This window comes from Coniosporium apollinis (genome assembly GCF_000281105.1).
Source record: "Coniosporium apollinis CBS 100218 chromosome Unknown supercont1.4, whole genome shotgun sequence".
NCBI lineage: Eukaryota > Fungi > Ascomycota > Dothideomycetes > Coniosporium > Coniosporium apollinis.
This window is the reverse complement of record NW_006913266.1, coordinates 62,861-77,387: the sequence shown is the minus strand read 5'-3', so window position 1 is coordinate 77,387 and position 14,527 is coordinate 62,861. Positions and strand designations below refer to the sequence as shown.

At 54.5% G+C, this 14,527-nt stretch overlaps 5 protein-coding genes across 5 annotated transcripts; 3 read left to right on the top strand and 2 right to left on the bottom strand.

Moving 5' to 3' along the window:
- Positions 1-139: 139 nt before the first annotated feature.
- Positions 140-3,079, top strand: W97_01072 (uncharacterized protein; the record flags this gene model as incomplete). The annotated part of the gene is made up of 4 exons (XM_007778981.1): positions 140-214; positions 274-545; positions 598-2,697; positions 2,740-3,079. 4 exons carry the CDS (start codon positions 140-142, stop codon positions 3,077-3,079), a joined length of 2,787 nt encoding a protein of 928 aa, XP_007777171.1.
- A 251-nt stretch (positions 3,080-3,330) lies between these two features.
- On the bottom strand, positions 3,331-3,786 carry W97_01071 (uncharacterized protein; the record flags this gene model as incomplete). The annotated part of the gene is made up of 1 exon (XM_007778980.1): positions 3,331-3,786. The coding sequence occupies one exon, from the start codon at positions 3,784-3,786 to the stop codon at positions 3,331-3,333; it is 456 nt and encodes a 151-aa protein (XP_007777170.1).
- A 4,132-nt stretch (positions 3,787-7,918) lies between these two features.
- On the bottom strand, positions 7,919-9,711 carry W97_01070 (pre-mRNA-processing factor 4; the record flags this gene model as incomplete). Its single annotated transcript, XM_007778979.1, has 3 exons — positions 7,919-9,426; positions 9,486-9,519; positions 9,664-9,711. 3 exons carry the CDS (start codon positions 9,709-9,711, stop codon positions 7,919-7,921), a joined length of 1,590 nt encoding a protein of 529 aa, XP_007777169.1.
- A 740-nt stretch (positions 9,712-10,451) lies between these two features.
- On the top strand, positions 10,452-11,611 carry W97_01069 (uncharacterized protein; the record flags this gene model as incomplete). Its single annotated transcript, XM_007778978.1, has 2 exons — positions 10,452-10,969; positions 11,023-11,611. 2 exons carry the CDS (start codon positions 10,452-10,454, stop codon positions 11,609-11,611), a joined length of 1,107 nt encoding a protein of 368 aa, XP_007777168.1.
- Positions 11,612-12,077: 466 nt separating this feature from the next.
- W97_01068 (TTK protein kinase) lies at positions 12,078-14,112 on the top strand (the record flags this gene model as incomplete). The annotated part of the gene is made up of 2 exons (XM_007778977.1): positions 12,078-13,181; positions 13,294-14,112. The coding sequence occupies 2 exons, from the start codon at positions 12,078-12,080 to the stop codon at positions 14,110-14,112; spliced, it is 1,923 nt and encodes a 640-aa protein (XP_007777167.1).
- Positions 14,113-14,527: the final 415 nt, after the last annotated feature.

Below are 14,527 nucleotides of genomic sequence, written 5' to 3'. Positions count from 1 at the left end.
TGACCCCCAATGTTTTGTCGGTGCGGGGGAAGCTGAGAGTATACAACAAAGCCTTCTCCGCTCCCACCATGGCTTGCACAACGTGTTGGTGTTCCGACATTTGGGGTGTCTCACAGCGCAGATTCTACCCACCAAGAGGATGTCTGGAGGCGATGATCTCGACGGGGAGACGGTGGTGGATGAACCAAGGGGCTCCGTTGTCCCAGAAAAGAAGGTAAGAGCCGTCTTCAGCTGCAAGATGTCGAAAGCATATCGCTGACGGTGATGGGATAGGAACTGTGCGAGGTTTGCAAATCCCTAAACCTAGGTGTTGACAAGTTCATCATTGAGAAGAATTTGACCCCGGCATCTAAATTCAACAGATCGGCCTCGTTTGCGGCCGCCAGTAAACTCACCTCGTTCCCACTCAGGTCTGGACGCGCCAAGTTTTGCCTTGGCCGTCTGGGGGATATTCAGCGAAGGAGCAGATCTTGTCCGTTATGCACGCTCGTCACGAAGTCCTTGCAGGACATCGCGAATGGCCTTGTGAACTGCTCCCTTCCGCAGTCAGCCCTAGATGCTACTTGCCAGGTGAAGTGGGAGATTGATGGTCGTGAGTGTTTGCGCGAAGGCTCGAGCGACGCTAGAAATCGTACGCGAAGACTTCGCATTCTGCTGGGACAATGAGATCCTCAAAGAGTGCGAGTCTTACCTGGTGTTCGTCGCTCCGGAGAACCATAATCGGCCAAACTCAGATGCGCAAACGGTCTGGAGAAAGGACACGCATTTCCTGAGGCGGACCATCGATCCGACGAAGAGCAAGCAAGCCTTGATTGTGAGTTGGTTGGGATTATGCCTCGGACATCACGGACGTCGATGCGTGGAGCGCTCCAGCACTGTATCCCGGTTCCGCGAGATGCTAGGCGAGTCATACTTTGGCGTCATCGACGTTGTGAATATGCAGTTGACTGCGCTGCCATACGATTTGGATGGGCCTACCCCCAGATGGGAGCCCTATGTTACGCTGAGTTACGTTTGGGGCCGTCCAGATCCGGAAAAGGGAGGCCCGTACGTGACGAAGCGGTCGAACATCTTGCTCCACCAGAGCCACGGCGGACTGGAAGACGTTCTCCGCCGGCTACCCCAGGTTATTCAAGATGCGATAAGACTTGTTCAGAAGATAGGTATACGATTCATCTGGGTTGACAGCATCTGCATCGTCCAAGACAGCCCTCGATCATGGAAGTTGAACGCACAAAACATGGACCTGATCTACGGGAATGCAATCATGACCATATGTGCGGCGGACGGAAACGACGCGTCCACTGGGTTGAGAGCCATGGAACTCGAGAATTCTCCAAGCCAGCTCACGGAACGTTGCACTCCTGATGTACGGTTGATGGTATCGCGACCTCCGGAGATTGGTATCCAAGCATCTCGTTGGAATAAACGGGCCTGGACATTTCAAGAACGTCTGCTTTCACAGCGCTGCCTGATCTTCACCAACGGGCGCGTCTACTGGCAATGTCGGTCGACGGACATATCCGAGGGTATCTTTGCGGATGGCCGAGGTGGAGGATGGTCACTGAATTCGATACACTCTCCCCTGCAGATGCTAGACGAGCTGAAGAACCGCGCCTTCTGGTTCTACACGAAATGTGTATCGCTCTACACTTCTCGGGAACTCACCAGATCAGGAGATGTACTAGCTGCATTTGAGGGTGTCTGCAGCCTCATCCAAGACCGCCTGCGAGCACCGTTCATCTTTGGCCTTCCTACCTCTCACCTGGACCTCGCGTTGCTCTGGCAGCCGCGTAGCTCACTCGGACGCCGGATTGTGAGCGGCGATGAAAAATGGAGGGATCTTGAGTTCCCAAGCTGGGCGTGGTGCGGTTGGACAGGTGCCCAGATGGACTACCAAGCAGAGATGGTTGACGGGTGTTTGGATAACGTCCATGAGTGGCTGGTCAACCATACCTGGATCTGTTGGTACATCCGTGATGGCCACGGGGATTTGAGACCGCTGTGGAACAAGGACGGATCTGAAGAAGATCGGAGCACAGAAACACGGTGGAAAGGCTACAGAGCGCGTAAGCACGTTGTGACCGATGAATATTCCGATTTTGATGATGAGGACGTGTACGTCGGTGATAATTACAACACACTGAACCTGTCCGGTAAAGAGCGCTGGCTACGTGACAAGCATCACGAGGCAATTTCAGGGGGCTGGGCGCTTCATCAAGAAAGAGTTTTGGAGGGCGAAAGGGAGAGGAGTACGAAGGAGCCATTTAGAATTGTAATGCGCGAAGTCGAAGAGTCAAAACGGGAAGAGATCAAACGCATAAAAGAGAGACGCGCAGAAGAGCTTAAGGCCCGCGAAGACTTCGAAAGACACAAAGAGAACGAGGAAGGGAGAGCCTCATTCAGATATAGAGAGAGCGGGGATGAGGAGAGAATCATCGTACGACGTCGTCCCCAGAAGCTAAGCCCGGAAGAGGAGCGGCGCCTTTGGTATAGGCGTAATCAGGAGTACGGTGACAATTCCAGAGACTATTACGACGACTGGGGCCGCGCGCACTGGATCGAACTCGACGGCAAGCCGCAGGGCATGTTCTCCCAAACTACCCCGGAGAACCCGTATCGCGTCCTGCACGCAGGCTTCACCGCCGAGCCTTATAGAGAATTTCCCGATCAACCGCTCCTGCAGTTCTGGACCTGGTAGACATCACTGCACACCCTTCTGGCCGAGGACTCAGACAGGAACGTCGGCGAAGGACTCTGTAGATGCGACATCGCGGACGCTGCTGGCGATTGGTGCGGCTCAATCGTGCTGGACGAGAAGTGGCTCAAGCGAAGTGCCAGAAAGGGGACCATGTTTGAGTTTATTGCTCTCTCGGAAGCCAAGGCGTTTATAGAGGAAGAGTATCCGGCCTGGATGTACTACATCCCGAAGGAGAGGCACGAGTCCGAGTGGAATGTGTTCTACGTGCTCATGATTGAGTACAATAGGGAGCGTAGCGTCTATCAGCGCGTGGCGCTTGGGAAAGTTTTCAGAGCGGCCTTTGCCGGCAGTGAGTGGAAGGAAATTACTTTGGGTTAATAGTGAGCTGATGGCACGCTGGTTCTTGTTCTAATTCCTCTTTTTAAACCTGTTAGTTCATCATAATTAAAACTAATTAGCAATCTTCTCTCAGCTTCTTTTGAAAAAGGGCAGTAAGAGTTGGGGGATGTACGCGCGTCAGCACGTGACACCAACCTGGAAGTACCAACGTTCATGTTTGGGATAGGATTAACATCATCACAAAACCATTAGAAGATCGTCAGTATATTTAATATGGATTCCTTCAAGACCTACATCTTCGACGCCGTGTTCCGGTCCCTAATATGCCCACTCAACGGATGTCTCCCAAACTGACTCCTCTCCCCCATCTGCAATCCCCTCTCCTGGACCACCCTCGCAAACCGCATCGACTCCTCTCTCCACTGTTCCCTCCCAATCTTCCCCTCCAGCATGTCCGCCAATTTCATGGCGTCAGACGCCGCCTGGCTTGTACTAGCCGCAATATGCGGCCTGAACCCCGCCAGCGCATCTCCGATAAGCACCACCTTGCCACCGCAGAACTCGTTCTGAGGGGAGATCACGTCCGTAATGACCTGCACGAGCGGCTTCGTCGTCTCCTCAACCAGCTCCACGAACTGCGGGGGCAGCGTCTCCCGCGTGATCTGCTTCTGCCGCTCCCACACCTTCGGCTGCATCTTGCCCGGTGGAAGCGTGGTGCGGTGATACACCCCATCTGTGTCCGCCATCAGCTCCTTGAATGCGGGATCATCATTGCGCAAAGAATGCAGTTCATGTTGCGATAGAAAATGATAGAGGCGATGTCGTGGACTTTCTGCTCGCACCTTGGGCCCGGGACCCGGTAAGAACACCGTTTTCATGAGATGATTTCATGCTTAGAGATATTTAGTTCTCGGTCATATGTACTAGCTCGTTGTATGCTCGGCCAAGCCTCTATGGCGATTCGCTCCAATTCAACAGCTCGATATACTTCAAAAAGATTCTCGACGAACCATTTCCCGGTTTCTTGAAGCTTAGTACCGACAACAAGCGTATCTGGTTCTTTCTTCGCAGAATGATGGAGCAATAGTCGCTACAACATCATTTTGAAGAACTTGAGACTATTCTGAAGGATCACACCGATACGTTCGTTGTACAAATTCCACGGAATATCCTTGAGGGTACGTTGTATTTAGCAACAATCGCCTGTCGGAAACCGAGGGCATGCATCCAGCTGACCACACAATTTAGACGTTCTACAGGCCGTCAACCGCGATGATGAGTTCTATACAGCCTCTCTTCAAGCTAATGATATACCATGGCTTGGTCCATTATGGGAGATATACGGACATCGGCCTGCACTGTTTCACTCCATGGCCGATTGGGCAGTCTCGATCAACGCTCCTTGCTTCTTCAACATTCATACACTTGAATTGCACCGCACAATTGAGAAGCCCAAGTTTAAACGTTTGCTACAGGATTGGTCGCAATCATGCCATCCAAAGCTTGTACACACGGCGGCATTTCTGAGCAGGCTACAAAACGACTGGGACTCGATGCGACAATATTCGCCACGCCATCTCGGACTAGATTACATTTTCGCTGGAGGTCAACGTCTTATATGGCCTGGCCTACTTCGATATGCGACGGAGAAAGAGACAGAAACTGCGGTAACTGTCATGTCGCAACTATCTCAGCAGTTTCGGACATCTCCCACTGAGAATGTGTCGTCACATCGCAAGATACCAGGAAATCATGCTCGTGAAAGCGGTTCCAGTGAAGAGGAGTCTCATTTAGGATCGGTAACTTGGACGAAAATGAGAGGGCCAGAATATCACTTTCTACTTGCCTCAGCCGGCTCTGGCAAAACGCAGCATATAATGAACACACTGTCGGAAAACTATGGCTTCTATCTCACTTCCGGTGCTATCCGAGACGATTATGAGGTTGCTGATGATGCTGGTGAGGCTCTTTATCAGCCACGAATTACGGGATCATCGCGAGACACGAAACTGCTATTCGAGACTACAAATATGCCTTGGTTGACAATCAATAGAGCGTCCATTCTCACCTATCCTCTGGAGGAAAGAATGGATTGTTTGATACATTGCCGGCTCGAATTGTTCCATCGAGTTGCAAAGCGGTCGGCAGATGATTCTCTTGGTTTCACGTTCGGCCCGAAGATTTGGCTCCAGTATCAGCTTTCTTGCCAAGGGAAACAAGACTCGTTTCTAAGGCTGTTCCGACTTTCGACAATCGCCGCAGATCGTCCCCTATTACTACGCCAGGCACGATTCAAACAACATCAGGGGTTCCGTCTGAATACGGTACTTGGACAAAAAGGGCTCTTTTGGTGCTTCGATGAGGTACAGTGCGATTTATTTGAGAACTATGCTGGAGTCTCTAGTCCAAGCTCTAGTTCGAGTCCGCGAGGCACCAGAGGGCCATCATTTTGCGGAAAATTGCTTTTTCTCTGGCACGGCTCTCAATATTCACAAAGTGAGAGCTGCCATAGCTGCTGCTACTAGCCCCCCGCCTCCCTTGCGCTGCAACACTCCGCGAGAAAAACTCGTGCCACCTTTTCCTCTTGTCACAAATGAACAAGAATTCAAGAACCTTTTTCGTTGTCGAATGGCCGGGCTTCTTGACAGGCTTTGTATCTCGGATTCAAGGACAAGCTTCGTCCAAAGTGTTTACAGCCGGGATGCAGTGTTGCTACCTGCAAACGAGCGGGGTTTCGCTACTTCCAGTTTGTTTGATCACTTTCGGCGGTATTGCGATTCTAGCGGCAGTGCTCTGTCCCCCTCAACAGCCGAGGTCATTCAAAGGATCGAACTATCCATGGATCGCATCTTGCGGAACAGCATTAGATTCAGGGGACGATATCGATGGTCTGTTTACTATATCGAGAGACTTCTTGACAGGTTCCTCCACGATGGGAGCTTGACAGACCAGGCGATCGATGAAGTTGCTGATACTGCCAAGTCCACCTTGAAAGAGCCTCTGAAAAAAAGGGTCAAGGCGCTCGCGAACATACCAGAAAACAAAGCAATGCTAAAAGACGTGTTCAAAATGGCTTTCGACGCGGATCTATTCGGTCGCTCTCGGATACTGTCCTTGGACACCGGATCAGAGCTGATCGAGCAAGCACTGGGATATGTTGAAACAGCTGCGAGCGAAGGAGTAGAAGCGGTCAAAGTCTGCCTTGCGGAGAGAATGGTTGTGGATAGCATCATGGACTATCTAAAGGAGAGTGGCGAATTGGAAACCCTGGTCCACGATTATCTTCACGACAACCAATTTCACGAAGCTGCATTTGGAGAGGTTGCAGAAGTCGCCCTGGCTGCTTCTGTGAAGCTGTTGAGCAGTCAAACGCTGCCACAGTCAGAACACTTTATATCTGCCTTCCAGACAGTGTACAAAATATCTGCTGCGGGCTGCGCATTCAAGGAAGACCCCCAACTGGCCAATTGTATCTTAGAGGAAGGTGTCGGACTTCAAAGCGACTATCTCCCTAATGATGGGAAATTGGGTCTAACAGATTGGCTGCGACTTGTCCGCGAGAGTGCTCCAAGGCCGACATTCTATTTCCCTGAACAGACTGCAGGGCCGGACCTCATGTTTGTGTTTAAGGAGAGGGAAGGAACTAGACGAGTGATTTTTGCTATCTAGGTATGTGCTTTTTGCTCGCGTATTTTGCCAGCGCTGACTTCGTTTTCATTTTAGCTAAAAACAGGACCTGTTGTTGCGACAAGTGACGCAGTTCTGAAAACTATCGATCCCGACCGCTGGTTCACGTCGAACGCTACCTTGAGGCCAAGTTTTCGGGCTGAATTAGATGCCTGTAATCTTGACGATAAAATCGAATTCCTGAGTGTACTTCTGGTAGCCACTAAAGAGATGTCAGTGTCTCAGAAGCATGAGGCAGCACTCACCTATATGGAGGAACGTGTGTCCATCTCATCCGATTGGCGAAAATCTTTTTGGATAACACTGCACAAGTTGTCAGCCGCACGGAATCGATACTGCATGCAACCAAACCTTGAGGCATACAGTAAAGAACTCGAGGCGCAAGAAGCGCTTAGACAGGCGGAGAGCAACTTCAAGTCCCCGGGTAAACAGATTGGCTCAGCGGATTCCGATTCAACTGATTATTACTTTCAAATTCTGGGGGAAGAATCGCTTGAGAAGGTCTTCGGTCATGTTTTTGCAAGACTTTTTCGAGCATTCAAGATCAGGTCGCCATTCGTCATGAAGCAGAGAGAACGTCTGCCGGCAGGCGGTCTATCAAAGGCAATATCTAGCAGTTAAAGCGCAGGTAATCGGGACGCACAGGCTGATGAAGACGAAAATGGTGAGAACGATGAGTCGATGACGGCAGCGAAGATGACTTGCTGAACTATATGGCCGATCTCTTCGAGACCTGAGTTCAAGAGCTTTTGCATGTTTAACGGGAAGAAGGGGGAACATGTCTTGGAAGAGAAATTCCAATTTCCTGGTTGGCTTCCTAAGGCTCAACATCCTACTCGAGAGTCTTTCTGACAAGAATCATGGCAAAACATGTCGGTACAGAACACCTGGCTATGACACCACCACCCGGAGTGCCAAAATGACCTGGAAGCTGGAAGGAGCCGGTTGTCCCATCCGGTGTTCATGCTGTTCTCCATCAGGCGACGACGGGGGTCTCGCAGATAATCCATCGATTTATCTACCTACCTAGGTAGTAGTCTCAGAGACAGAGCGTCGTCACGTGAGCAGAGGAGGCCGCGAGTGCGGCATCGTCAGATAGAACCACTTTTTCGTCCTCCTTAAACGATGGGTATATCTTCTCAGCTTGCTGTTCTTGCTATCTCGTGAACCTCAGCTCGAACACGGCTACATTCACTCATCATAAATCCCCTTCCCACCCCCAGCCTCATCCCTCGCCCACAGCTTAACCGTCTTATCGTGCCCCGAGCTCGCAATCCACCTCGCATCAGCACTGACATCGCAACTAAGCACGTTCCCACTATGCCCACTCAGCGTGTTGCACATCGCCCAATCATCCGCCGAGAAGATCTTCACGTTCTTGTCGAACCCGCAGCTCACGAAGAACGTGCCCGCCTTCTTCGGCTGCACTTCTTCCCCATTCACCGCTTTCGGGGGTGAGAAGCTACTGCTGCCCGGCCCATCAAGCCCCTTGAACCACCGCAGATCCGTCACGCCGCCCGAATGCGCGCCGATATTGCTCATCTCCCTGACGGCACGCAGGTCCCAACACTTTGCGAAGCCGTCCCCGGAGCCGGTGAGGACGCGATATCCATCACTCCCCCAATCCAAGCCGTAAATGGGCTTCTGATGTCCATCGAGCAGCATGACCGTGCGGCCCGTCCTAAGGTCCCAGACACGGCCAATACTATCCAGCCCCGCGGACGCAAGTAGCGAGCCGTCCGGGTTGAACGCCACTGCGTAGACTTCCTTGCTGTGGCCCTCCTGCAGCAGCAGCTCAGTCGTCGTGCCGACGTCCCAAAGGCGCCATGTCGTGTCGTAGGACGCGGAGGCGAGGTAGCGGCCCGAGGGGTGGAACTCGACGCGGCACACGCGGTCGGTGTGGCCTGAGAGCGTCGAGATGGGCGTGTCTTGCTCCAGGGACCAGAGGTGGATCTGGCCTTCGCCGCCGCCGGAGGCGAGGTTGAGGGAGGAAGGGGAGACGGGCGAGGACGGAAGGGTGGCGGAGGGGTACCAGGATATGCCGCTGACGCGGTCGCTGTGCCCGCGGAGCGTGGTCTTGGTGTTCAGGTTCTCCACGTCGAGGAGGCGGATGCTGCCGCCCCAGTTGCCGGATGCGAGGAGGTTGCCGCTGGGCGCGAAACGCACTATGCTGACGGCGCGGTCTTGCGGGTCGAATGTTACGGAGAGCTCGAAGCCTTCGAGGCGCTCTTTGATTGCTTTGCGGTGTTTGACGTGCGTGCGTAGGGGGATGGCTGATTCTTGCTTCTGCAAGGCTATGCGGTCTCGTGCTCGTGGGAGGGAGTACCGCGCTATGTCTTTCCGCGCCTCGAGTAGCTCGTCGATGCCTTCGGTGTAGAATTCCTCTTCTGCCTCGCCTTTGTCCTCCTCTTGCGCCTCGTCCTGCATCTGAATGTCGCCTTCGCCATCTGCTCCGTCAGCGGCCTCTGCTTGCACCGTCAGGAGTTCCCGTAGCCGGTCTCGTCGATCCGCAGGTCCTTCTCCAAAGAGCGTAATGGGCTCCCCGAGCTCGCGTAAACGGGTCCGTACACGGTTGTCGTCTGTTGGTACAGCTATCGCAGCAGCGCGGCGCTTGCGGGACATCTGATTCAGGATCGCAGAAGCTTTCTCTGACGGCACGCCCGCGACGCCTGAGGGGATGACGTGATCCCGGTCAATGGCTGTAGTTTAAGTCAATCTAGCGCTTTCTCCATAGCTGCGTTGGGCAGGCTCTACTTACGGATATTCGCAAGGTCGACGCCCATGTCTGCATCCTAGAACGGACCATCAGCGAGGTGTTTATCGTGGTAGCCTGTGCTGTCGTTCGGGGCGCTCGCGGCGGTGCCCTTGCCCTCTATGCTTGGAGTTGTGAACACTGGGTCGCCATGTATATGCGCAAAGTCCGAGCTGTTTCTTACCTCGTCTGGAGCCTCCTCCATGTATGCCTGCCGCGAAGGGTGCATCATCTTGTCGGAACTGCGGGTGGTAAGTCCCCCGTGGGTAGAGAGTTGACTGAACGCGGTATGTGTTGATATGCGGTCGATAACTGCCGATGAACGATTCCTACAGGGGCGCGCGAATTTTGTCAAGAAGGTGAAAGAGCTGTGGGCAGGTTTGGCAGAGCGTGCGAGCGATGAGTGCGGACTATGAGACGAGGGTCAAATGTCTGGTAATCTTATGGTGAAGTTCTTGAGCTGCTGGAGAGCTTCTAGGTCGAGCTAAAATGGAGGTTGCCGCATCTCCTAGCTCGGGTCATGGGTAGGGCGCGGCAATCTTCTTTTCAGCTCGCCCTTGCTCTGCGGCCTGACGGGCATGCTTCGGCAAAGTTTGCCTGGAAGAATGATGTCGTTGCTCGCTCCCTGTAAAGACTTGCAACCAAATTTCCACGCTCTCTTCCGCTTCAATCGTGCTTCTTGGGCTTCGTTGTTCGCTTTCTACATACCCGGTAGTCTCCACTCAGCCATGTCGTTCTGCTTTTCGTCCTAGACTGTGCCGCATCGACCCTCTCCGTGTCCCGCCGTTCCAGCTTCACCACCAGGCGATGAAGCCCACCAGCGTGCGGCAATGGCTTAAGATCTTCAGCGCTTCTCTCGGAACATGCCAGGCGAAAACCCTTCAGCCCTCTTCTGTATCACATCCCGCCGCTTCCGCCAGCTTGACAGCCGTCTGTCGCGCACGAGAGCTTCCAGCGCTCCCAGCTTGCGCCATGGCGCCTCCGAACTCCCGTACAGTCCAAACGTCTGCGCGGCCTCAATCGCAGCAGCGCTACACCTACCACATATCCGCCGCCTACTCTGCCAAAGGGCAGCGCCTGAATCCTGATCAGAATCTCTACAACTACAACCCGTACATGCGGGTAACCAAGACGGCCACCGAGCTTGCGAACGGGAAGAAGGACAAGCGCAATCGGCCGCAGAGTGGTCAGGACGCTTTTCTCGTTAGTAACGTGGGAGACACTGGTGCGGTAGCTTTCGGCGTGGCGGACGGTGTGGGCGGGTGGACGGATTCCGGCATAGACCCAGCGGATTTCTCGCATTCGTTATGCGACTATATGGCCAGCGCAGCCGGCGCATTTCCGGACGGTTTCCCAGAGGGTCCTCTGCGGCCTAGGGACTTGCTGCAGCACGGTTTTCAAAGGGTCGTGCAGGATAAGTCGATAGAAGGCGGTGGGAGCACGGCATGTATAGCGACGGCAGAACCGGATGGGCGCTTTGAGGTTGCCAAGTAAGAAGATCCATTCTACTACACCGCTGACTAGACTGCTAACAGAGCTGTAGTCTGGGCGACTCTGGCTTCCTGCAGCTCGGCGTGAACGCAGTGCGGAACATGTCTGAGCCACAAACACACGCATTCAACACACCCTATCAGCTCTCCAAGCTGCCCCCGAAGATGCTTGCGCAGATGGCTCTGTTCGGCGGCGGAGCAAAGCCGCTGCAAGACCTACCGAAGGACGCGCAGATATACAACCATCAAGTCAAACACGGGGACGTTCTTGTCTTCGCGACAGACGGCGTATGGGACAACATCACCCCACAAGAGATCTTGGGCGTTGTCAGCCGGCTGATGAGCACCTTTGGCGGGTGGAGGAGTGCGGCGAATGGTTTGGAAGTCAGCAAGAAGCTGAGCGCGCTCACGCAGAAGGGCGGCATCAGCAAGTCTGGCGAGAATACGCTGCAAGCTCTGCTAGCGCTAGCGATTACGCAGGAAGCCAAGGCAGCCAGCTTGAACCAGCGACGGGATGGGCCGTTCGCAAAGGCCGTTCAGAAGGAATATCCTAGTGAGAACTGGCACGGTGGGAAGCCGGACGACATTTGTACAGTAGTCGCCATCGCCGTGATGGACGAAGCTCCGCGCGCGAAGCTATGAGGTGGCATTGTAAAGATATCCTGGCGCCGGCCCGATAGAGGTTTAGGACTCGAAGGTCGAGCAACTTGAGAATTTTCGCATACACCCTCAATTCTTCCATGAAGAGGTGGAGTTATCATACAGAATCTTTGTTCTGTCTTCAATGCTGGTGCTGTTCGTCGGTCGCGTCTTCCGATATTCGTCGGGCTTGGCAGGCGTTGCTATGTAAACACCCGAGAAGGCCCGATGCGCGCAGACCGAGATCGCGAACTTCAGCAACTCCTCGACACCGGACGCGACGAATACACGACGAGCTTGCTTACAGCGCAGCATCGATACGACGCCGGCCGCCAATTGCATCCTATGGACAGCTAACACAGAAAAGACACTCGCTACTCTTGCTTCGCCTCGCTCTACGTGCTGGATCCACTATCGCCCCACTTGCTGGACAATAACACCGGATAGCTTCTGGCTGAGCATACACGTTATGGCAGCGGCCTCACCAACACCACTTCCGATGGCGTCGCACGGCTATGGCAGACCTGCCAGACAGCCCTCTACCCGCCACGTCCGCCGCGACTCCCCGCTATCCGTCCTCGGCCAGAGTCACGGCTTCTCTTCCAATGCGCCCATGATGCAGCGCATCGACATTGGCGACTCTTCCGACGACGAAATGCCCCAGCCCATGAAGCTGTCTGCGTACACCGAAGGCCTTCTCGCGGCGAACAAGCTGCACTCTCCGGAAAGAATCCAGCGGCAGCCCAAGCTACGCATATCCAGAAATACATCATCGCAGTCCAACACACCCAAACCCGACGTCACCCCTGCGGCGCCGTCGATACGGGTAAAAAGAGTGCCTCTCCGTGGGGCACCTGTGCGCTTTCGTCGCACACCGGACTCACAGCAGGATCAACCTTCGAGCCAGGAGCAGGAGTATATATACGGCGCGGTCTCAAAGCCAGCCTCCGCGTCGCGAGATCAAGAGAATATGTACGGCTCAGTCATGAAGCCCGCGATAGCACCACGCGATCAAGAGAACATCTACGGAACTGTGTCGAAGCCCCCGCCCACGTCCCGCGACCATCACGACCTGTCCGGTTCCACCATGAAGCCTGCGCCGGAGTCGATCATCCATCCAGACCCGGCATCCCTCATGAAAGCCGAGCTGCCCGTGCGACCCTCCCTCCATCGCTCCGAGAAACCGATACCCCTCGCGCCCATCAGCGCAAACACCCCCCGCCGCCCCGCTCCCCCGCCACCCCCGAAGATGAGCGTGCTCTCAACAGCCACGACAGCAGCAGGCGCGTCAACAACGAAGAAGAGAGCAGGCCGAGGTCGCGTCAGGGTCAACGGCATCGAGTACAGCCAGATGGGCAAGATCGGCAAGGGCGGAAGTTCAGACGTCTACCGGGTGATGGCTGAGAGCGGGAAGATGTTTGCGCTGAAAAGAGTTGCGCTCGAAGACGCAGACGAGGCGGCTGTGCGGGGCTACAAGGGGGAGATTGAGCTGCTGCGGAAGCTGGAGAACGTGGAGAGGGTGGTGCGGCTGTTTGATTATGAGGTCAATGAGGAGAAGCAGGTGCTCTATGTGGTGCGTGTGCCCTTTTTCCCCTCTCTCCGTGGCTCAAGACGAGCCGACTTCCCCACAATGCGGTCCTTTATTCAAACCAGAGTAGAGATGGAGATTGCTGACATAACCACAGCTAATGGACATGGGTGAATCCGACCTCGCAAAAATCCTCAAGTCCAAACTCGACCCCGACATCAGCGCCGAGCCCCCCCGCCTCGACCTCCCCTTCACGCGCTACTACTGGAAAGAGATGCTCGAATGCGTCTCCGCCGTGCACAGCCACGACATCGTGCACTCGGACCTGAAACCCGCAAACTTTCTGCTCGTCTCCGGCCGCCTGCAGCTCATCGACTTTGGCATCGCCAACGCCATCGACGTCGAGAATACGGTGAACGTGCACAGGGATTCCCATGTCGGCACGCCGAACTACATGTCCCCGGAGAGCTTGTCGGACACGAATGCGGCGGCGAGAGCGGAGGGAGGGGGTGCCGGTCTAGGCAAGATGATGAAGCTGGGCAAGAAAAGCGATGTTTGGAGCCTGGGATGTATTCTGTATCAGATGGTGTACGGGCGTCCGCCGTTTGCGCACATTGCCAATCAGCTTACCCGAGTCATGGCGATTGTCAACCCGGCTGTCTCCATCGAGTTCCCCACCCACGGCGTGGGCGGGGTGAGGGTGCCGCCGGAACTGCTCTTCACGCTCAGGGGCTGTCTGCAGCGCGATCCCACCAAAAGACCGAGCGTGGAGGATCTGCTAGCCGAGAGGAACGGCTGGTTGTACCCGGAGTGCGATCTCAGGATCAGCCAGCCGATCCTAGAGAACGTGATTAACAGGGTCGTGGAGCGGTTCAGGGATGAGCAGAGGAAGCCGCCGAGTGACGATGAGATCAAGTCGTATGCGAGCAGCTTTTACGTCAAGATCAGGGAGATGATCGAAGATGGGAGGGCGTGAGGCCCGCACGGCTTTGATGCCGCGTTCTGGGTTATGTGGACGCGATTCAGAGCCGTCGGTGAGGTTGGGCGTGCGCGCCGTTTCTTGGTTACGAAAGAGTCTTTCTTTGTGGTTTGGTTAGCAGGGCGCCTGGGGCTGTTCTTGGTTATGCCTGTCTCTGCAGACGCATCTACACGTATCAGCTGCATAGCATGCGCGTTTCGAGGATGCTGGGGAGGCTTCGACGGGCAACTGTATATATTCGTGCCCTGTCCGCCGCTGCGGTAGTAGATACCCTTATACTCTCTTATTGAGAGGTTCTCAAAGCTTTATGACTCAGCTCTGTCTTTGCTATCTTCATGGCAACTGATTCGAATTGGCAACGGATTTTAAGTATGATTGTTGCATACAAAGTACGTATCAAGGGCCTGCTGCG